The sequence below is a fragment of the Scomber scombrus genome, chromosome 12 (genome assembly GCF_963691925.1).
Source record: "Scomber scombrus chromosome 12, fScoSco1.1, whole genome shotgun sequence".
Lineage (NCBI taxonomy): Eukaryota > Metazoa > Chordata > Actinopteri > Scombriformes > Scombridae > Scomber > Scomber scombrus.
Window position 1 is genome coordinate 25,317,789 of NC_084981.1, and position 23,720 is coordinate 25,341,508.

Genomic DNA, 23,720 nt, shown 5'->3' on the forward strand with positions numbered 1-23,720 from the left:
TATAGACGTAAAGTGAAGATGAAACATTGTGGGAAAGTTAAAGTCACTGTGTAAGATTTAAATATGTTTGACTTTGGCGCCCCCCAGTGGTAGTCAGACAGATAGTCCCACTCATTTTACCAATTTTTACTGTGATTGACTCATATTTCTGCTTGGAGACGTTTATACTACAAGAATGATATGAGAGATGCTACACGTAGCGGCTTCAACTCATTTTCAGTTATTTGGGAATGGTGAAAACATGCTGTAAACACAACACTGATGTATTGAAACTTGTTTTTTTGTAAGTTGGAAATAGTTGCTTATTCACACATCCAGCAGACATGGAGCTACATTATCATTCATTTAAAGTCATATTTTCAGTCACCTGATGAAAGCAATTCCAATATCCATTCAACTTTTAGCTCTCGTTTGCTCTCCGTGCCATAAAACTGTAATATGAGCCAAAAATATGAGCGACTAAGAGACACTATAATGCACCATAAGAGCTGAGGGGGGAACTGTAAAGTCTGGTGATAATTCTGTCTGAGTTCATCACTGCAAGCAGCTACTTTCACATTACATACAGTCATTTAATCCATTTTTAATATAAAAAATCTGATTAATGCAGCTTTATTGGAGCTGCTATTATCACCAGGCATCATAAAGAAGATGGCAGGTTTGGCCGCCATCATAACTGCTCTGTCATCACTTGAATGTGTTAGATAATATAGCTACCAATACTAATATTGATCAAGGAATACAGCAGAAGAAACACTGACTGACAGAATTTCTCCCTCCAGGCATCACGTCTCTTTTTCATCAGACCTCCCAGCTCACACCTGTTCCTACACTTCTACTATCAGACTTTGTTCTAGGAGTTTAATCATGTTTGACTGTATTTTCCGTACAATCTCAACACGTCCTTCCAGTATATTTCCACACACGGTTTGCAACAGAGAAAGGCGTTAAAAACAATGAAAAAGAAAAAGGGTTGGCAGCTTAATTTCTCTTTGCAGCAAACAGGTGACAGCTGCCTGGCTGCACCTATCGACCTGTGCTGGTCTCCTGGAGCCATAATTGATTGCTGTGCATTGCAATACTTGTGGGGAGTCATCTTGTACCCATTGCTATAGGATATTGCACTCCACATCTTATTGCATTCAGGAGTTTTATTCAACCATAACACCCAGTGGGTGATGAATTAGCACAAACAAACAAACAACAGACTGTTAGTTACAGAAAATACCAACAAAAACTGGAAGTTAATCATCTTAAAACATGATTATTTTAGTATATTGTGGACATGTACACTCCAGAAATGTCTTTAATTACATAACAGATATAAAGTCAAAAGATGATAATGAATAAACTTCCTTTTTTGCCATTTTTTCATCCTTTTTTCTTAGTTGTTCTGCTATTGTGTGGCCACTAGAGATTATGGTCCATGTACAATGTGATACTAACACTTTAAACATGAAATTTAAGTCAGGAAAAAAATGCATAGTGACGCTGTCGGTTAGCACTATGAAATCTTACACTCGAGGTGAGAATCTGATTGAATCTTCGAGTGGACACATCTCCAAACAGCTCGGGAAAGAAGCAGAACTTCCAAAACAGAGGAATCGCTGCTGTGAAAATAATTCAGTTTGACCTTACGCCAACTTGTCCCCTCCTCTGCACACACATAAGAAATGAAGTCTCTCACCCCGACACCCATACTAATTTAAAACATGTCGATACTCCTGTTGTGTCACAACCTAGCAGCAGTGACTCACCATCTGCTTGGGGTCCCGAACGCCAGCTGATTAAAAAAAATAAAAACTGTGTTGAAAAATGATCTCTAAATCGCTTTGAATTTGCATCGATTTTTGGGAGAAGATTGCTGTTGACTGATCAAGTGGAGATTAAATGCCTCTCTGAATGGCACCACTTCTCATCATCTGTGTGCCCCATCTCTCTGTGGTGATTGCCAGCTCCCCTCTAGGGCCTTTTGTTTTCTACATCTCTCTATACGAAGCACCGGTTGGTCATCACAAAGATCAAATCAGTAAGTGTGTGAAGAGGTGGGATGAGAGGATGAAGCATTGTTTCGATTCCCAGTGTTATGAAGATAATAATAGGGCAGAATTAGGGGACATATCTCTTTCTCTCACTCTGTCTTGATTTCTTTGTCTGCTTCTCTCACAGGGGCTGCTTTTGACCTTACCAACAACCCGTTTCACTATCTGTCTCCCTTTTCCTGTGTGTGTGTGTGTGTGTGTGTGTGTGTGTGTGTCCATCCCTCTCGGCCCTTTGCTATTACCACTAACTACTCCAGGCCACAGTAGTTCAGGTATTGATTTTTCCTCCTTGTTCGCTCCGTCTTTCCTGTCCCCTCCAAACCACTCCCCTGAGAGAGTGTATGACTGTGTGCTCTCGTACATCTATCTTTGTTTCAGTTTTAGAGCGTTTGCACTTTCTGTTTTAGATGCTCAATCATAATATATTGGATTATATTTAACACACAAAAAGTCACACTTAAGTTTGGTTTAAGTGTAATCGGACAGTTAATAACATTTGATGAAGAGATGAACGGAGATAAATAAGAAATATAATGAATGCCAGTGTGTGCAGTCTGTCAGCAGTTTATCCTGTTTAAGGGGAAAAGAAGAGCCTGTGCTTCACTGTCAGTGTGTATTTTTGTAAATTCAGAACTCAAGAGTTAATAAGTGCTTATGTGTGTGTGTTTGTATGCAGTCATTTTCAGGTTTATGACAGGTTGATATGGCATAAGAGTTGCAAGTTGAACCATTGGAGGTTTGTGGTGTGTTAAAAGAAAAGACAGGAAGCTTTAAAAAGGGAGAGAGAGAGACAGTGAGGATGCAGGGAAAGAAAAGGGTTGGGGTTAAAAGGAAAAAGTTCAGAAAGTTAAGGTTAAGAAAAAGGCATATGTATGTATTTGATGTCAGGTTATTGTGTGGGGTCTTGAAACCAAAAGCAGAGCTGTGTTAGCCTGTGAAGATATATATAAGATTTAAAAATGTAATGACATGAAATGTCCAGAAGACGGCAGCAGAGTATAAATGTGTCTTTTTCTGTGAAGGTTCTTCTCATTATGTAGAGGAAAAAAAGCAAAATAATAGCAAATATTTGAAGTTGTTCTTTAATCTAAGGTTGTATTTGTCATTCAAACCTGCATAGACTCACATCCTCTTCCTCAAAGTTTCTTCTACCTGACAGATTAATAGTCTGCTGCATTACCTGATGACCTCAAATGTATACTAAATTAGGTACACACAAACATCATAAAAATAAGAGCATAAAAGCAGCAACCAGCAAGGTTAAGCATATTTTTATATTATATAGTTTTTTTTTGTTTTTTGTTTGTGGTTATTATTATTATTATTTATTTATTTATTTATTTATTTATTTATTTATTTATTTATTTATTTATTTATTTATTTATTTATTTATTTATTTATGTATTTATTTATTTATTTATTTATTTATTTATTTATTACATTTCTTTTTAGAGGTTTCAGGGTTATGTGCTATTATTACCTGCAGTAACGTCGGCTGTCCTCTGGGGGCGGTGACACTCTTGAGAGCCGGAGCCGCCTCCTCATATAACAGAAGAAGAAGAAGCTTTGACTTTAGTGGAGGGAACTTTGACACGCTGCAAAATAAAAACAACGTCTCTGTTTATTAAAGTTTTGTGTTAGTTTTCCACTTTAAATCATCGTCAGACCGTTTCTCTCAACGCTGAGGTAACACGAAAGGTTTGTATCACACTAACGTTACTTTAATGTGGTTTAATTGAGTAAAAACGTACTTTAACATTATAAAACTAACACTAACAGGTTGTCAGCTAAATGTTAGTGGAAGGTTCAATGGTAAAGGTTTCTATGGCAACATGTTTAAGCTCTTGTTTAAAGGCTTTAATCCAGTCAGCACAAATACAGTAAAATTAATAGTGACATTAAATTCCTTCATTTTTTACATGGAGTTAGTAACTTTTTTAGATAAATACCAGAGAAGACAGTTTATTTGAGGAGTAAGTAGGTTAATGTTGAACTGTCTCTTTGCTTTGTTACATGGAGTAAACTTTTCATGGATACAGGGCTGGGAAGGTTATTTTGGAAATTCAATAGGTTACAGATTACTCTATTTACAATGTAAAAAGTAATGTAACTATTTAAATTACTTAATCAAAGTAATATTACTTATTACTTTTTGGTTCCTTTTCTAATTTTTTAACCAATGTTTTCAGCTATTAGGTTAAGTGTACCCATTAAGCACCAAAATCTAAGTTCAGGTGTTTTTCATGGATACTGACATGATGTATAAGGGAGATCATTTCTTATAAAGCAAGATGTATCTCTCATTTGAAAATGTATTCATTAGTTCATGTAGAAGTTTTGAAAGAATTATTATTTTTTTTTAAGTCAAAAGTCTGGCATGGGCTTAATTGGTACTGTGACAACATTTAAGCTAATGTGTGCTCCAAATAAGCCCACGTAAAATATAAAAAATATATTGTTTTCAAATAATTAAAAACAGCAATATATGTATTCAGTAACATGTTAAATATTAAAGAATGATAAAAACCCTCCTGAGCAAAATCTTAAAGGTCTGACTTCAGATGTAACCTCCTTTGTAATCATTAACATTTTCATTAGTAATTTTTTCTCAGTAACTATAACGGATTAAAGTTACATTTATTTTGTTATTAAATGACGTAATGCTCTTACATGTAACTACTTACTCCACAACACTGATCTCTGAGTGGTAAAATAAAGGTTTTTAACTAAAGAGATTTAAGATAATAAATTACGAATTTGTACATGCTCTTTTTTTGTATATGCTCCTTCTCTTACCCATCCTTGCTCTATCCCTTGTTTTTGCTCTGTTTTAGGAAAGGAATGAGTGGAGAGGACTCCAGGAGAGGCTCATGGAGGGGTGGAGGAAGAGGAGGTGGTGGTGGTAGTGGTGGATGGAGAGGAAGCAGTGGTGGTGGATCAAGAGGAGGCAGTGGAGGATGGAGAGGAGGAGGAGGAGGAGGAGGAGGTAGTGGTGGATGGAGAGGAAGGGGTGGTGGATGGAGAGGAGGAGGTGGTGGTGGTGGTGGAGGAGGAGGAGGATGGAGAGGAGGAGGAGGAGGTGGCGGTGGAGGAGGAGGAGGAGGAGGTGGTGGATGGAGAGGAGGAGGAGGAGGTGGTGGATGGAGAGGAGGAGGAGGAGGGTGGAGGAGACCATGGAGAGGAGGATCAGCAGGTGGAGGAGGAGGGAGAGGTGGAGGAGGATTGGTAAGCCAAACCCCCAGCACTCCGAGAGGTTAGTTCAACATGCACAAAATTATCATCATTATTTTTTAATCCACTTTTTAATCCTATTTTTCAGTGGAGAGGAGAGAATGAGGAGATAACCTTTAATTTTATATGACCTGAAGACACTTTAAATCTAATGTTTTTCAATATTTAAATTAATTACAATGAAATACGTGAATCGCTGCAACAATATGTGTCACAACCCTAACTCCTTGTCTTCCTATTCAGTCCTTTGTCAGTCCACTCTGGATATATTATGTCCCTACAAAGGATGGATGCTCTACTTTACTGAAGGTATCAGTGTGTTTATAAATCTGTTTCACATGATGATGATGATGATGATGATAATGCATAATGTTGACATGATTTACATATAGTAACCATGGTTATATGACGTTTCATGTCTTCTTATGTGCAGGCTTTATAGAGAGCTCGCCCTGTGTGGAAAAGATCAAAGTGTTTGAGAAATATTTTGCCTCCAAGATTCACCTTTATGACAAGGTCAGTCTGCCTGTTTGTTTAATGTTGGTGTTAACATCTCTCATTATAGTATGGTCATTATTAGCATTATTTTCCTATTATTTTACACAACCAACCAATCAACTTATTAATTAAAGTTAAAAAATGATCAGCAGTTGGAACTATAATGAAACTAATCATTAGTTGTAGTCCTAGATAAATAATTTCAAAATGAGCTCAATTTCAACCCACTACAGCAGTAAAATCCTGCTTTTGTATTATTATGTCTCATAATATATTATATATGAGTTCAAGTCACATGTGACACTTTTCTGCACTGAATACGGTAATGCATACTATTACTGAAGTATGCTGTGGTACAAGTATTTTTACAAGAGTAAAGGATCTAAATACTTCCTGCTTTTGGTGAGCAGTTTTTAATACAAGAAATATCAGAAGAGTATGGTTTAGACCTGCTCTATATGTAAAGTGCCTCACATGACCTTGTTGTGATTTGGCGCTATACAAATAAAGATTGATTGATTGATTGATTGATTGAAATGTTTCTTGTTATGAAAGAGGACAAAAGCTTTACACAGACTAAATACATAAAGGAATCATTTTGTTTCTTATTGCATTCCCTTTTTTTGGCCTCTTTTTCAATCTCAATAAAACTCATAATTGTATATACAGGAGTCTAATTTGTTTGTATTGTGGCCATGGCAATGGTACTATTTTTTTCCCATAAATAGGTATTAAAAAGGTCTTAAAAGTCATTACATTTGTACTTAAAAAAATGTGCAGATACCCTGCTTTAACCAAACAATATAACAGCATATCAGCTTATGTACTTAAGGACAACATTTACATTATATTACAAAGTTAAGTTTATCTTGGAACAACTAAAGACTTTTTTTTTTATTACCAATGAATCTGTGGCTTACTTTATTGGATAATCAGTTTTGTTCCAGATTCCAGAAAATGGTGAAACATATCAATCCCTATTTCCCAGAGCACAATGTGACGTCCTTAAATTGTATTGGCAATTATTTGGAAACTAATCTATTAATGGTCCAATTTTTTAAGCTATAGTTTATCTATAGTGTCCATCATGTCAACATACTTTGTGACAACCAGACAATCTGTTTCTTGGTACATATTCAAGGGCTTCATAGATATGGAGTAGGTAACAATGCCAGTAAATGCTGTATAATCATTCTGTATACCGTGTATTTTTGTCCTGATTTGTAACTGTTTTCTGAGTGATTTATGTAAGTAAAAAGACACATTTCTGTGTTTGTCTGTATACAGGATGAGATTGAGCGTCAGGGAAGTGTGCTGGTGGATTATGCAGACTTAACTGGAGATAACACAGTGTGTAAACGGCTTCCTGAACTAACCACAGAGCTGAATGAGCAACCAGAACTGATCCTCAACTGTTTGGGAGTGGCCATTCACCAGGTACACAGACAGTGAGCTGTCAGAGTAGTAATTATGTGTGTGAAGGGTTTATAAAAATGCACATGAGGACTCCCTGAGAATAGATGATGAGTCACAAATCAAAGAGAACTGAAATGTTAATCTTTGATGACACAAAGTAAGAGACCGCTCCACTGAAAAATTACATACCAGAGTGATAATTTGTGATTTCAGGTGTTGACTGTAGATTTGGAGAAACAAGCTGCTGAGCTGCAAGGGGAAGAGCTTCCTGCAGCCACACCAATCATCAACATCCCTCACATTAGTGCAAGGTAAAGCACACAGAGAAGTGAAACCAGTTATTTTCTCCGCACCTGTACAACTGCTGACTGTGAATGAAGATGACTTTATATGTGTAACTCCTCTACAGGCTGTATAACTATGAACCGCTGACTCCTTTACGGATGTTGCGTGCCAGTGTGTACGGACGGCTGGTGTGTGTGAGGGGAACGGTGGTCAGAGTGAGCAACATTAGACCTCAGTGTACCAGGCTGGCCTTCATTTGTCTGTCCTGCTCACACACAATGTCTCTGCCACTGCAGCATGGGAAGTATGCTACACCCACCAAGGTGTGCACGCATATACACAGATACCACCAACTCACATTTTGTTAACCTTTGTTAAACTGTGTTGACTCTAATGTGTTCTCTCATAGTGTCCCCAGGTGGAGTGTCGCAGTCGTTCATTCGCCGCCTCCCGGAGTTCTCCCCTTACACAGACTGTGGACTCGCAGATAATCAAGTAAACGCACACACACATACAAATAAGTCGTGTGTATATTTGTGTACATTTCAGCAGTGGCAAACTGTTACCCACAATCCTTTAGTTTCTGTGTCAGAGATTTTGAAAGAGATATGTTGATGTTACTATGAAAACAGAGGATGAATTTTTCATATTCTGCTTCTGCAGTCCTTGAGTAAAAAATTAAGCTGGTTTTACAATTAGGTGAAAATTAATTATCCACAACACACTTGAAATCTAATTTTTGTGTCCTTGTAGGGTGCAGGAGTTGATGGGCGGAGAGCAGAGGGAGGCTGGGAGAATCCCTCGCACCGTGGAGTGTCACCTGACCTCTGACCTGTGTGACAGCTGCGTCCCTGGAGACACTGTTACAGTGACGGGGATAGTCCGAGTTACCAGTGATGGTATGTATTTAAACATATTCTAACCAGGGTAGGAAGTTAAACCAAACAAACAAGTAAATGTCTCTTCCCTGGTAGTAAGTGAAATATAAGTCTGAACACAAGAATTCACTAATCACACTATTTGACTATATATGTTTTGTGTGCAGGCACTTACAGGGGGAATAAGGATCAATGTATGTTCCTCCTCTACATTGACGCCACTTCAGTCAGCAATACTAAAGGTTTTTATTGTCTTTTTTTAATCAATTTGGACTTGAATGACTTATATGTAACAAGTCATTTGAAGTATAATTTCCTGAATGATTGAATGAATGTTTAGGTCAGCAGTCGAAGTCAGGAGGTCCGGGGTCGAGAGGTTCACCTGGAGATCGTTCTGGAGGGGAAGAGTTCAGTCTGAAAGAGCTTTATGCCATCCAGGAGATCCAGTCACAGCCTGACCTGCTAAGACTTATAGTGCAGTAAGAAAGTTACTACATACAAATATACTCTGAAGATGAAATCAACAAATCACAAGACACAAGACATACATTATGTTGTCTGTTTTGAGTTTTTTTCCTGTTAATTCTTCAGATAAAAGTTTTTCTTTTTCCACCTATGAGTAAAGAAAAGTGTGATGTTTCATTCATTCAATAATTGTATTGCCTGGTGTGTGAAAAACATTAATTACAGCTTTATGCTTAAACACAGTCCTGCTAACACACAACAACATTAGTAACACCTTCACTCTGCTTGCATCTTTCAGCTCTATGTGTCCTGCCATCTATGGCCATCTGGTGAGTTCACAACACGCTTGCAAATGGAGTTTAATTAGTAATGTTAATGTCTAGGTTAAGTTTTACATCTTGTGCTCTTGTGTGTCCTTCCAGGTGGTGAAAGCTGCTCTGGCTTTGATATTGTTTGGAGGGAGACAGAAACATGTAGACAAGAACAGCGTCCCAGTCAGAGGAGACCCTCACATCTTGATGGTGGGAGACCCAGGCATGGGAAAGAGTCAAATGTTACAGGTAACACTCAATGAACACTTAACATAGAGCACTCAATTCTGCCAGTGATTATCACATTCAACAGTGTCGCTGTTTTGACTCTTTTACCTGAAGTGCTGATTCATTTACACTTTTTGAAGCTGTGACATGTTATTCTTGGACTTGCATTACTACTTTCATTTTAACATGTATATTATGTATGTATGAGCGCTCTGTGTTTGTGTTTTTCTGTGTGTAGGCAGTGTGCAATGTGGCTCCCAGAGGAATCTATGTATGTGGCAACAGTACAAGCACCACAGGTAAATTATCTTACAGTACTACTGTCTCATTTATTATATTGTGCAGATCTGTAGAAGCATATTGATGTGGGGAAATGAATATTTAATGTTTATTTCTTCAGGATTAACCGTGAGTTTATCCAGAGATTCAGGAACAGGGGATTATGCTCTGGAGGCTGGAGCCTTGGTGCTGGCTGACCAAGGTAAGAAAGTGGATTTTAGCCTCTCTTGCGTATAAATATATAATGTGTATGCATTTATTGAAGTGGCTAATTTATGACAATCTTAGCCCAAAAAACCTTTAAATATACTTCCAACAGCCCGTTAAATGATACCTGCTTTAGTATCACTAATTGAATTGGAGTTTTTTTTACAGATTTTATGTTGAGTTGCTTTTTACTTGTTAGTTTCAAAGTTAACGTGTCTATCCTAAAAAAAAAAAAAAAAGTTCTTCATTACTTTCACCCAGTGCAGCACAGCCTCTTGATGTCTCAGGTTTTCAAAAGTTCCAAATGTGTCAGAAAAACAACTCAACTCACAGAGGAATGAAAAAGACACTTGATCTGAAACCTGAGAAATCAACAGAATTGGAGATTCATGCTTTCCACACAGTATTAGCAGGCAGTGCCTGTCAGGACTGTGAGTACTCTCACTTCCTCTTTCTCATGTTTTTTTCTCTTTTCATTTTCCTCCTCTGTCTCTTCTTTTTAGGTCTGTGCTGCATTGATGAGTTTGATAAGTTGGGCAACCAGCAGCAGGCTCTGTTAGAAGCCATGGAGCAACAGTCTGTGAGTCTGGCCAAGGCTGGAATAGTTTCCTCACTTCCTGCCAGGACTTCGGTCTTAGCCGCTGCAAACCCCATCGGAGGGCATTACAACAGAGGCAAGACTGTCTCGGAAAATCTGAAGTAAGTTAAGTCATCAGTCATTCAGCTGATCCCACAGGCAGATGGTAGGTAGGCAGATTTAAAGGACGTGTAGTTAATGCATCAGTCAGTTTATCACTCATTTAAAAGTCATAAAATGTCCTAGATTGTTTAATTTGTTAGTCAGATTTGTTGGACAGATACACTCTGTTAGTTTAGATGCAAATATCCGTGAAAATATGTGTTTCACAGTTGTGCGTTCTTTTATTTAGAATGGGCTCAGCTTTGCTCTCTCGCTTCGATGTCGTCTTCCTCCTGCTGGACATCCCAGACGAGTCACATGACCGCCGCCTGTCGGAGCACGTCATGGCAAACAGGGCAGGAAGCGGCAGAGGCAGGGCCAGCAGCGCTGTAGTAACCAGAATCAACAGTGAACTGGAGACCTCCATCCTATTAGAGCAATCAGACATGCCGCTGTCTGAACGTTTGCAGGTAAAAAAAGGACAATGCAAACACATGCGGAACAAATTTAGTATACATTTTGTGTTTAAAAAAAAAAAGTACATGTTTGCATTATGTGTGTCTGTTTCAAGATCCCTGCAGGTGAAATTGCTGACCCCATTCCAGTATGCTTGTTAAGGAAGTACATCAGCTACGCTCGTCAGTACGTTCACCCGTCACTTTCTCCTGAAGCGGCACAAATCCTCCAGGACTTCTACCTGTCGCTGAGATCTCAGGCACACACTGCTGACGCCACGCCCATCACCACTCGACAACTGGAGTCTTTAATCAGACTAACTGAGGTACGTTTCAGTGTATTCACCTGTCACACCTTTCAACACATGATTGGATAGTAACTCTACTCTTTAACAAAACTTTTGATGAGTGTCTAACTAAAGAAACCAATTTCACACTTATGTAAATGTTATATTGTGTTTTTTATGCAGGCAAGAGCAAGGTTGGATCTCAGAGAGACGGCTACCAAGAGTGATGCTGAGGATGTGGTAGAGATCATGAAACACAGGTAACATTACAGGAGAAATAAATAAATGCATAGATAAATAATCATTATGTGCAACTTATTTTAAGTAAAATGTAGATAGGAGACTTGGATCAGCAGGGGTAACAATTTTATAACATTGTCTAGTTCTAGTGTGTGTGTGTGTGTTTACTTGTGTATATCGCAATTTAAAGTTCATAAAAATTCATTCAGTCACGTTTCCAGAGTCTCTTATCTGATACACATGCATATGAAAATGTAATTTTTTTCTCAGCCTGTCTCCTCCTTTGTTGTCATATAACTACATAATGTCCTGATATTTCTTTGTTGCATAATCTTAAAATATTTAATAAAAACATAGCACCCATGTAATTATACTTTCTAAAAAGGTTTGTAAGAGTATGCATAGCTTTTATAGAATTTATAACTGTTCACATATTAGTAACAAAATCTCTTTCTCTCCCTCTGTGTGTTGTTGTGTTTTGCAGTCTGGCTGATACATATTCAGATGGTCTGGGCAATCTGGACTTTGAGCGCTCTCAGCATGGATCAGGCATGAGCCAACGCGGTGCTGCAAAACGACTGGTCAACGCACTGCACACGCATGCCAACAGGACCAATCAGAGAGAGTTTGACCTGCAGACGATTCGATCTCTGGCCGACAAAGTGAACATAAAGGTGAAAAGGCTCAGATTTACATACAGTACATGAATGGCACAAACATGAAGGACCACACTTGAGCAGCAGGATTGACAAAAGATGGTGCCATCAACCAGCTCTGCAAGAAAATTAAGAAAATGTTACAATGCTGAATCAGTTTTACTGAAGGATAGAGACTCCACATTATACATGGTTGCAGATCACCTGAGAAAAAACATTTAGGCCTCTAATACTTATAAACAAAAGACATTAAGAGTCAATGAAATGGCAGGAAATGACAGAGAGATGGAATCACATAAAAAATGTTATAATATATTATGTTTAAACATATAATATATTTACAAACCAGTGCAGCAGACAAGATAAACTATTAAAGTGAACATTCAGGCTGAAATTTTGGTGTAGCAACAACAATCCATTTACAGCTCTAAATGTCTCCATTAAACAGTGCAATTGTCTCAGGTCCTCATCACAGATGGTGAGCATGTTTTGTTCTTATTGGCTGCGACACTTTTATTGCTTACAAGAAGCTTTTTAAGTAATGTGGAGTAGCATCCCCACAAATGTTCACCTCTTGTCTGTAGAGTACAGGTTACTGTGTCTCTTCCAACTACATAGCTGCTTAATAATTCAGGTCTGTTATCAATGCACTAAATCCTGATGATTCACTAAAAACACTATCATCATATGTGTGTGTGATCATTTATTTAGTCATTGATTTATTCCCTCCAGGTGATGGACTTTCAAGGTCTGGTGAGTTCCCTGAATGAACAGGGTTTCCTGCTGAAGAGAGGATCCAAGCTGTACCAGCTGCAGACTATCTGACCACTGACAACTATAAAAGACTCAGAGTGCACACCTGTACCTCTACCTGCAGAGCTCACAGCAAGGTCAGTGTTGAGGAACAATGCACAGTGGTGTCTCTCTATAGACAAGAAAATAAAACTGATGGGGAGCCAACTATCCAAACCACTGAGTGACGAAACCAGCAACCAGCAGACGACACTGTGTCCAGCTGAAGAGGTAATAGACACACAGGCTGCTCAGATTGTGTAACGTAATTTTCATTAAATCAGTAAGTAGTTAAGTGAAAAATTGACTGTGAAATTAGATGTTTTTTGAGTAAGAAAGTAAGAATTGTTCTAAGATATTAGCGCACCAGTGATATATTGTATCAGTGTTGGCAAATAAGAAACAAAAACTTGCAGTACAGAAATGCCAAATATCTTAATCATAATTCTTTGAAAAAAAACAAATCTAAGGGATCCGATTCAAAACTGTGCCTTTATGTAAAAACATTTTTTTTTTATATTTGGGGGATTTTTGGTTGATTTTTAACTCTCAAATATTATTATCTCTCAAGAATTCACTGTTGGTCAGGCTTTGGTGTGGTCATCTAAAAAGCAAAAATGTAACATTATTTGCATTTCATTTTTGTCTGGGTTCTCTCACAAATGTTCAGTTTTATCTCCTGTTTTCGTTAACTTTTCGTATGGAATGCACTTTATTATTTAACAAAAAATTGTGTTAATCGAGTAAATAAATATTTTTATTTTCCTGTAAATTATAGCACTTTGTGTTGTTTTTTCTCTTTGGAATTTACATGTTTTTATAATTTAAACTTTTATACGTTTTTTTTGTATATATATATACTGTATGTATCTTTATCCTTTGTTGTTATTGCACTGCTGTGGGCTCGGAGGGACAGCATTTCGTTTTGTGTATGCAAGTAAACAAGAAAATGACAAAGTTTTTTTGGATTTTATTTGGAATAAAAACACTGAGGCGAACAGGTAAGATCGTAGCCGACTCCCCTATCTCCCCGCCAACTCACTTTGAATATATTTCACTTTTTTTTTTATTGTACATTTCTTTATTTTTATGTCATATGTCATTATTTTGTGTATATTTTAACACCAAAGCAAAATTCCTTGTATGTGTAAACCTACTTAGCAATGAACCTGATTCTGAAATGCATAAAATATAAAAAAATATAAAAACAGTTAATTATGTCATTTTTACAATATTGAGATGTAAACTATGTTAAAAGAGCACTTCTGATCTGTTCCTTATGAAAGCCCATTTCCGTCAATATGATGAAAACAAATTATGTAAGTCATTATAATGAGAAACCTTCTCAAAATAATGACTTATTTTATGACTTATTAGTGTCATTATTTTGAGTCACTAAGTCATTATTTTGAGATAGTTTCCCATTATTTTGAGATAAATCATTATTTGGAGATACTATGTCACTATTGTGAGATACTAAGTCATTATTTTGATTTACTAAGTCACTATTTTGGGATACCAAGTCATTATTTGGAGATACTAACTCATTATTTTAAGATAGTTTCTCATTATTTTGAGTTATTAAGTCATTATTTAGAAAAAGTGTCATTATTTTTTGATTTACAGTGTCTTTTTTACACCCATCACATTGGCGGAAATGTGTTTAGATACTTTCTGTTTCTTTTGTGAAATGTGGTTTCTCTTAATCTCTTGATAATCTGTTTTCAGACTGTAGTGAATGTATCACCGGACCGTTTACGGCATACCACATCGGTTTCCGGCAGCATGGCAGCCTGCTGGCTCTCGCTATGACACCGTCTCATTACCGAAAATTCACCAAAATGACAAAAGGCACGTGCTGCACGAGCCCAGCAGGTCGGTAACGGGAGGCTCGTGAGTATTATGATGATGTGTTTTCGGAGGGATGTTCGCTGGTTTGTGTCCGCGCGCAGTGCGGGTGCGTTGTGTCTCGAGGGCACGTCATGGCGGCACAGACACACACCTGTCACCGGAGGCTCAAGGACCGTACAGCCTTCGGTGAGCGGCTCGTGGATCTTCAGGCTCAGCGGAACAGACAGCCGGGTCGCGTGCACGTCCGGGATTCTCCAGCAGCTCAAACCGACACCGTGGCACGCGCACGGACACGCACTCCTGTACCGGGGAGGTCACGAGAGGTCGGCGGCTAGTATCCGGTCACTGCTGTCACCGGGAGCGCGAGGGCTCTGCAGCGGAAAGCCCAAAGAGACACCGGAGAGCCCACGTGAGGAGGACCGGACTGAAGCTGCTCCGGTACCGGGACAAGGACTGTTCAAGTTCAAAGAGCTGGTGAGTGGGCTGGGGGGAGTACTATGGTCCTCTGGTACTCTGGTACTTTACTGCAGTACAAGTACTAATACTACATCATTACAGTACCAATACCACATCATTACAGTATCAATACTGCAACATTACAGTACAAATACTGCAACATTACAGTACAAATACTGCAACATTACAGTACCAATACTACATCATTACAGTACCAATACTGCAACATTACAGTACCAATACTGCAACATTATAGTATAAATACTGCAACATTATAGTATAAATACTGCAACATTACAGTACCAATACTACATCATTACAGTATAAATACTGCAACATTATAGTATAAATACTGCATACTCAGGTATGTTAATGAAGTGGACAAAATATTAGGAACACCAGTCAATATAAAGCCCCCTAATACACCACCATCACCCACTATGCGACCTCAGTAATAAACGTAAAGTAGAATTATCACTTTTTTGTCAATGTCAACAAAAACTGAAAGCAGAGTTGTTATTGGATTGAATTGGATTGCACAGGTAGTCACCTAATGAAGAGGCCAGTGAGTTTATATTCTAAGTTAGAAGAGCTGCTATGGGTTTTAAAGAGAATGATGTGAGATGTACAAAATATTGTCCAGGAGTAAACAGTGTATGAAGTGTGTAATTAATAGTGATATTAAGATAATTAAAGGCATGCTATGCAGGGTCCCCCCCCCCTAAAATAAACAATGTATAGACTCATACAAAGCTTATCCCTCTCAGTCAGCACTTAGGACCCTCTAGAAGTGTGTATGTATCTACAGAGACTCTGCCCTCTCCCTGTATTTTATTATTTCCTGATAATTTTAGTGTGTTCAGGACATTTCAAGGTGTCGGCCTTGGGACAGTAGGTGTTTATCCCCCAGTTAATAAACAGCGCTCAGGGTATGAGGTCAAACTCACCCTGTACAGAACATCCTGTACCATAACGTTTGGGACGAACACATGTGCCGTTACACCCTTACTCTATATACAGTTAGATTAGTCCAGTGGTTTTCAAGCCTAGGCATCGGGCCCCTGCTAAGGGTCAGCAGATAAAGTGGAGGGGCCATGAGATCATTAATGGGAGAGGAAAGAAGAAAAAAACAAATATAGATATACAAATCTGTTTCCGACTTTTTCTCTAATCTTTCATTTTTGCTGAAATATTGGATCATTTGAACATTTATTGAAATGAAAACATGAGAAGTTTAGAGGGGAAAATCACTATTTGGTGGAGCTGTTAACAACTCATAGACACCTGAAATGTGACCCCGAGTACTTGAGTAAATGTACTTAATTACTGTTCACCACTGACCTTAACAAACAGTAACACACTTGTTAAAAAGATGTTTAAAAGACAGTCAGGTGTCCATATAAAAAATGAAGTAAGTTTTTCTTGCTGTAATCATTCCTCCTGTTTATACTAACTATTAAAAACATAAATACTGCAATAGTAGGGCTGGGCTATATGGGCAGAATCAAATATCACAACATTTTTATTGCAAAAATATTGGTGCTTTCACAAAGTATTTACACAATGAAATCTTTGATAAAATAATCATCAGTAATGTGGATATAATGACTAAGTGGATAAAGGCAGATGATAGAAGAGTCTGTTAAGCTCAGAAAATTAAATTTTTACTGCAATGCAGCTTTTAAAAGCAGGAAAAGACACTTATTCCATATGACGATATTTCAATATTCAAAACCTAAGACGATATCTATAAAATATTACGATATCAATATAAGATCAATTTATTGCCCAGCTCTTTGCAATAGTGCAACTTTTAGTGCATACATGCATTTAAAAGTCAATGTGCAGCTTATATGAGTCTTCAGCAGTCTGAGTTAGTCATATCAAGTGGTTATCTGCCACTAATTTACATCTTAATATCTCACATCTGCCTAATTTGTATCTTATATCTCATATCTGCCTAATTTACATCTTTTTAGCATCAAATTTTCTCTTAGTGTTTCCCTGTTGAGCTGCAATGGAAGTAAAAAAGAGGGAACTTGGCACTAAAAGACTGTAACTTCGAAAACGTGTTTAAGTGTTAAAATGTCAGCCTTTTAAGTTCCCTCTAATAATTAGAAGCACTGCCCTGTCTCTGTTGATTAATACCTCCTAGAAACATATCACTGAAATGGGCTCAGATTGATGCTGGTGTACATCAGTGTGATTATATGTCTCTGATTTATTAGCTGACTTGTTGCTCTCTGAAGTAAACCTCCATGTATCTCATCATCTTGTCTGCAGTACGAGAACCCTTGGACAATCCCCAACCTGTTGTGCGTGTGTCGGATTTCTCTGGCTCCATTCCTGGGTCATCTGATCATCCAGCAGCACTTTCACCTCAGTCTGGCTCTATTTGCCCTGGCAGGAGCGACAGACTTGGTACAGTAATACACGTGCACACTTTCCATTAAAAACACTCATTGCGTAGTTTTTCCATCCTGGAGCCACAGACCTGTACACTGATAAGACTAGTTGTACTGAGTTCAGTCCATTTTCATCCATTCAGATTACTTTCCTAAGGCTTCAAATTGCAAATTGAATGATATATCAAACGTTATTGTCTCCATTATGCTCCCATTAACAGTTTATGTTTACAATGTTTGATTTTTTAAGATGATATCCTAACTAGACACACAATACCCACATTAAGACAATTGTTTTAGAAGTGAGGGTTTTGTACTGGTGTCTGTCTCTACCCAACATTCATTTACATTTCCTAGCTTTTATTTCTGTCTTGACATTAGTAGGAGTGACAAATCGGCTCATTCACGTAAAGCCATATCACAAGTCGGCTTATAAAATGATTTAACAAAAGCCTCCGTAATAATCCTGGTGAGCCCGAAAACTCACCTTACGTGGCAAAGTCTGCTATTCTCAAATTAACGTCACAACTGAGCATACGGTGACTTTGACTCCAAGCAGATTATAATGTCTGATGGGTTATTATTGGCTTGAAGTTTGCCACATTTACTTCTCAGGCTTTAAAAAAAAACACATATTAAAGTTTTTTGTCTCTTTCTCTTTCTATCTGCCATATTTACTCCTCAGACATAAAAAAAAAACATGTATTAAAGGCTTTTTTTTTCTCTTTCTCTCTCTGTCCGTCTTTTTGTCTCACACTCAGTTGGACGGTTACATTGCCAGAACGTGGCCCACTCAGAAGTCCGCACTGGGCAGTGCTCTCGACCCGCTGGCGGATAAAATTCTCATCAGTATTTTATATGTCAGTCTCACCTATGCTGAAATTATACCAGGTATAACACTGTGTGCATGCATGTGTCTTTCCCTTTCTCATAAACTCTCATTTCAGTGAGTTAAGAAAAAAAGATGAGTAATGATCAGTGACAATAGAAAAGTCGTTATGTTGCTGTAATTCTTTTAGTGTTTTTTCCTTCTTTTTGTATTTAATGTCACAGTAAAGATGCAAAGTGGAAGAGTCTGCTTGTAGGTGTTCCTCATTCTGTATTCACATTTCATAAATTTTTCTTTACATGATCAATAATCCTCAATATAATTTAAACTAGAAACTCTCCCCCAGATAATTTAATGTTCTTAAAGGTTTATATTAAGGCAGCTAGTTTAAAATACGTCACCTCTCTGAGAAAGCACATTTTGGCATGGCAGAGGGCTAAAAATATTATAGTACCCTCGAGCCTCAGCTAACCATTGCTGTGGAGAGGATGCCAAGGAGAAGTATAAATCAGGGCTGTAATGAATTTGAAAAAACACGTTGTTGAATTTGTAAACAAAATGTGGCACCATAGCTGCTAAATTCACTCAAAAGTGACACAGAAATTAAAAGCTTTTGATCTTCTGCCCACTTTTGGCAGCGTTAAATGCAGTGATTGACTTTTTCATGCTGAAATGCACCCTGGGAATCATAATTAACTTTTACCTAAACTTTTTTATATGTGCACAGTCTTCTACCTTCAACTTTATGTCAAAGAATCAGATATTTTCTAACACAGTTGTTCATCTTTTCTACCAATAATTAAACCGGGACAATTTCATATTAATACAAACTGTTGAAGAGCTCCAAGTGGGACTCTTGTAATGTTGTCTATTGGCTCCCGAAATAGCTCCGAAAACTTTGCAACTCTGCTCTAGTGATGATTACACAATGTTACAAGATCATGTACTTTTTTTTCTCCTTCTGTTTCAGCTCCTCTGACAGCGCTGGTGATATTCAGAGACATCGGTTTGATAGCTGCTGTCTTCTGGGTCAGATATAAGACTGTACCTCCACCGGTGAGACACTTAGTATTTTTCTTTATTTAATGAAATTTTAACACTGAAACTTGAAGGTGTTTTTTGTACATGAGCTGCCAGAGGTAAACAAGTTCTGGATTATCATGAGCATTATAATTCATGAAGGTAAATTAAAATACATTACAAGCTCTTCCTCTCTTTTATTCCTACAGGTGACCCTCAGTAAGTTTTTTAACCCCTGCTACACCACAGCGCAGCTCAAGCCCACACTTTTCAGCAAGGTGAGACACAAACCGCCCACGCTCGCTGTGCTCTGGATTTTGAACATTTTGTTCATTACTGAATTAAAGTGACGTTTTTTTTCATGTTTTTTTTTTTTAATTTATGCCCCTTTACAACCTGTGCTTTGCATGATGAGTCTAATGATGCTCCACCAGATGCAGTAGCTACAAAAATAACAGGCAGACTGCATTATATAAGATAAACACAATCATAGTTTCTTCTTCAAACTATGCAAATGTTATAATTGAATTCAAAGTTTGTATTTTTGTTGGTTTTATGTCATTTGCACCTTTTTTAATAACCAAAAGTAAGACTGAATGCTCCTGAAAATGTCAAATGGTGTAACAACAAAAGGATGATAAATATTAAATATTTTATCCACCTACAGTGTATTTAAGTTGACTTAAAATAATTACTTCATTTAAAGAAAAAAAGAAATGGTTCCTGATTGACATGATTCCCCAGATTAAATTTAATATAAAAAATAATAATGTAAGATCATGCCAAACTAGTTGATATGGTGTTTTATTGAGAATGTCGCTTTTTTTAAGCAAGTTGAATTATTTGGTACAAAGTTTTTATGGTTACACCACTTAGACATTTTTGCCATAATCCTCTAATATATTCTCTCAAAATGGATTAAAAGCAGAAATGTGATGCTGGGTCCACAAAAAAAGAATGTGTGCAGGTTATTCATACATTTATTTTCACATTTTAACCCCTTTAAATTTGACTATAAACCACATGGACACAAAAAAACGTCATTGACTCAAATGTGTGTGTGTTTTTTATTTATTTATTTGTCTTTGTTTAGGTGAATACAGCTGTCCAGCTTCTTCTGGTCGCAGCTTCTCTGGCCGCTCCAGTTTTCCATTTTCCAGACAGTATCCTGCTGCAGTGCTTATGGTAAACCACATTCAGCACATATTACATCTACATTACATGATACACACACTGGCCTCAACTACTTGATCCTAATATCCATAATGTACTTTGGTTCTCGGCGTAGTGGTTATAACAAGAGGAGGGAAAAAAAGGGGAAAAAAAGCCTGTTTATTCTGCAGAGGGTTTCTAAATGCAAATGGTTTCATTCACATAAATAGGGTTTGTTCCAGCAGCTTTTTCAGGTTAAGTGCACTGACTCATTTCATTCTACAGCTCTGACTGAGCTCGAGTAAAAATTCAGACTCAGGAAAAACATTTTTATTGTTACAGTAAACCTACATTTTCATACAAATAAGCTGCAGCAGACTGTTAAACCCAATGACACCGGCTGGCATTGTTCTCTGTCATTGTCTGTCTGTTTGTTGCACATTTATACTGAATTTTCATAAACCTTAAAATCAGGATTGACTTTTATACCCATGGAAGCTAGATTTGACATCGTAACAATAACAGTGTTTATTCACTCCATAATTATACATAACTACATCAAATTATATATATGTATATGTATATAGATATATAGAGATATAGATATATAAAGTCATGCAATTGAAAAGTAGTGACAGGTAAACAAGTTGTGATAAAGGGAAACAGTTATCATTAAATGTGCCAATTAATATTATTTGTATTCTAATTCTTAAATTACAGGTAAATTAAACCAAATTTATTTTAAAGAAATTTTAAACTTATGGTTCAAAACATCCTCACATTTTTTCATTTATGTTATGCAATGCTTGATTCAACCACTGCAGGGTGCAAAAGCACATTATATGATTTTAGTAACACAGTTTAAAAGCATATTTAATAGTTTGTAAATTATCAGAAAAAGAAAATAACTACTGGAGAATAATTGATTGCTCCTCATATAACACAATAATATCAATATGCGCTGAAAAGAAGAAATTAACACATTTTTAAATAATAATAATAATAAGCTTTATTTATATAACAACTTTCAAAAAAACGTGTTTACAAAGTGCTTCACAAACACAACAAATATACACAATTCAGTTACTTATCACAATAATTACAATAAATTCAAGAAATAAACACAGACAATGAATAAACTAATGTAAATATAATATAATATAAATAATAAAAACGTGTGTAATATTGTATTGCAGGTATATTACAGCAGTGACAACAACAGTGTCGGGCTACAGCTACTGGCACTACGGCCGCAAGACTGTCCAGGTGCTTAACAGGTCACCATGACAACCACACTAGGAAACACCCAGAAAGCGGAACAAAAAAGCAGCGAAACGCCGCTGCGGGGACACTGAGCAGCCGTGGCAGAAACCGGACAGATAGATGGGCGATTTCCAGGAGTACGGAAACCAAGTAGCTGTGACAACCATTTATTAGTCGCCATGGCAATGATGTGCGGAAAACCAACGGAGGTCGCAGGTGGTTTACTGCAACACTACAGAAACGCCTCACAGCAGCTCTGTCACTGGACTGAAGTAGAGACACATGTCTTGAGATGGAAAAGGGCAAACTAAGACACACACATACATACACACACACACACACACACACAAACTCAAACTCTCACGTTGAGCAAACATCAAGTGATCTGGCAAGAGCTTCTATTTTTTCTTAGTTTTTCAATCAAGATGTTGAAATGTCATCCTAATCATTGTCACACGATTGTCAGTTTTGTAAACCAATGATTTATGATTAAAAAAGAAAATTTCCTTTGATATTTTGAGAGTGTATATATATATATCTATGTGTGTGCGCATGCGTATGTTTGTGTGTGTGTGTGTGTTCAGCTGGTGGTTGGAAGTGTGTGTGGGTTTATTCACTACTTTCAGGGAGAAATTTCAGACTAAAGACCAATTAACTGGGATCGGCTTGCCCAATTGAGGACAAAAGCTGTGTCCTCAGTGAGGAAAAAGCGGATTAAAGTTAGGGTTTGGGTAAGTCTCCAGGAAATGAATGTAAGTATATATAATGTCCCCTGAAGTGACTATGATCTGATTTTATGTGGGTTTTTAGGTGAAGGGCTGTTTTTTCTTAGGGAAACAAAATAATATGTTAAATCTTAATGAGATACAAAAAATATTTAGTCCCTTTTAAAATTGGCTGCAAATGATTTTTAGTTATTTATTACAGGATAATTGTGCTGCCCAACCTCTGAAATGTGAAGATTTTCTGTTTTTCTCTGGCTTTTTTGACTGTTGGTCACAGAAAAGGAGACATTTTAAAGGACCAGTGTGCAGGATTTATTGGCATCTAGTGAGGTTAAAGATTGCAACCAGCTGAATACTCCTCCCCTTCTCCTTCCAAGCATGTAGGAGAACCTATGACGGCCAGTAAAAAAGGTGAAAAGCCCTTTTCAGTGTTTGGTTTGTCTGTTCTGGGCTTCTTTAGAAAAGTGTTGCCCTGCGTGGAAGAGGACCAGCTCCCTATGTAGATCTAAAGGGCTCATTGTAAGGTAAGAAAAACACAACAACTCTTATTTTCAGGGGATGAAACAATTAAAACCTACTTATAACACACTAAATTGTACACACTGCACCTTTTACGGAGTCGCCTTGAAACTGAGGGTCATTTTTTTTTAATTTTCTGACATTTTACTGACAAAATCTACAATGAAAACATAATGAGTGCCACCACTATTATTTATTAGTCTTAATAAATAGAAAATAGAAAAAAAATGTGCCTTGTAGCATCAACCTGCTCAGGTGCTGCAAATTAAAATGAGACTTTTGGCTACATCTCACACATTTACATCTATTTTGAATAATGTCACTGATAAAGAGTGCAAGGGCATGTCCTCATTTTGTGGTGTCTAAAGCTTAAAGATATACCAACAGAAAAAAAGCATTAAATCCTTCAACTTAAAGTGAGTAATTAACTATTGTTGATTGACCACGACTCTATTTGCAGGTTGAAGCTCTCTTATCTGAATCTAATTTCGCCGTGCGCTCCTTTTAAGTCCTTCCAGCCTCATGATCAATAAGCCTAATAAGCTACAGGT

The 23,720-nt window shown here is 37.3% G+C and overlaps 2 protein-coding genes across 2 annotated transcripts in view; both read left to right on the top strand.

Moving 5' to 3' along the window:
* The window catches only part of mcm8 (minichromosome maintenance 8 homologous recombination repair factor), a 33,568-nt gene extending 19,872 nt beyond the window's left edge, over positions 1-13,696 (top strand). The window contains exons 5-25 of the mRNA XM_062429996.1: positions 4,894-5,073; positions 5,190-5,295; positions 5,517-5,582; positions 5,707-5,789; positions 7,059-7,208; positions 7,401-7,498; positions 7,597-7,795; positions 7,882-7,967; positions 8,226-8,371; positions 8,518-8,592; positions 8,691-8,829; positions 9,114-9,144; positions 9,238-9,375; positions 9,593-9,653; positions 9,755-9,835; positions 10,344-10,539; positions 10,770-10,989; positions 11,091-11,300; positions 11,445-11,521; positions 11,986-12,175; positions 12,890-13,696. Of these exons, the coding sequence (XP_062285980.1) occupies positions 4,894-5,073; positions 5,190-5,295; positions 5,517-5,582; positions 5,707-5,789; positions 7,059-7,208; positions 7,401-7,498; positions 7,597-7,795; positions 7,882-7,967; positions 8,226-8,371; positions 8,518-8,592; positions 8,691-8,829; positions 9,114-9,144; positions 9,238-9,375; positions 9,593-9,653; positions 9,755-9,835; positions 10,344-10,539; positions 10,770-10,989; positions 11,091-11,300; positions 11,445-11,521; positions 11,986-12,175; positions 12,890-12,982 (2,625 nt within the window). The 3' untranslated portion in view covers positions 12,983-13,696. The remainder of the gene's footprint in view (positions 1-4,893; positions 5,074-5,189; positions 5,296-5,516; positions 5,583-5,706; positions 5,790-7,058; positions 7,209-7,400; positions 7,499-7,596; positions 7,796-7,881; positions 7,968-8,225; positions 8,372-8,517; positions 8,593-8,690; positions 8,830-9,113; positions 9,145-9,237; positions 9,376-9,592; positions 9,654-9,754; positions 9,836-10,343; positions 10,540-10,769; positions 10,990-11,090; positions 11,301-11,444; positions 11,522-11,985; positions 12,176-12,889) is intronic.
* A 1,032-nt stretch (positions 13,697-14,728) lies between these two features.
* crls1 (cardiolipin synthase 1) lies at positions 14,729-22,437 on the top strand. The gene is made up of 7 exons (XM_062429917.1): positions 14,729-15,274; positions 17,540-17,677; positions 18,423-18,552; positions 19,461-19,546; positions 19,720-19,788; positions 20,604-20,695; positions 21,859-22,437. Exons 1-7 carry the CDS (start codon positions 14,852-14,854, stop codon positions 21,947-21,949), a joined length of 1,029 nt encoding a protein of 342 aa, XP_062285901.1. The 5' UTR covers positions 14,729-14,851; the 3' UTR covers positions 21,950-22,437.
* Positions 22,438-23,720: the final 1,283 nt, after the last annotated feature.

Coding starts and splice junctions, on each gene's coding strand:
- crls1 (XM_062429917.1), top strand. CDS start 14,852: ATGATGATGTGTTTTCGGAGGGATGTTCGCTGGTTTGTGTCCGCGCGC. Junction 17,678..18,422: donor TGGCAGGAGCGACAGACTTG/GTACAGTAATAC, acceptor TCTCACACTCAG/TTGGACGGTTACATTGCCAG. Junction 18,553..19,460: donor CTATGCTGAAATTATACCAG/GTATAACACTGT, acceptor CTTCTGTTTCAG/CTCCTCTGACAGCGCTGGTG.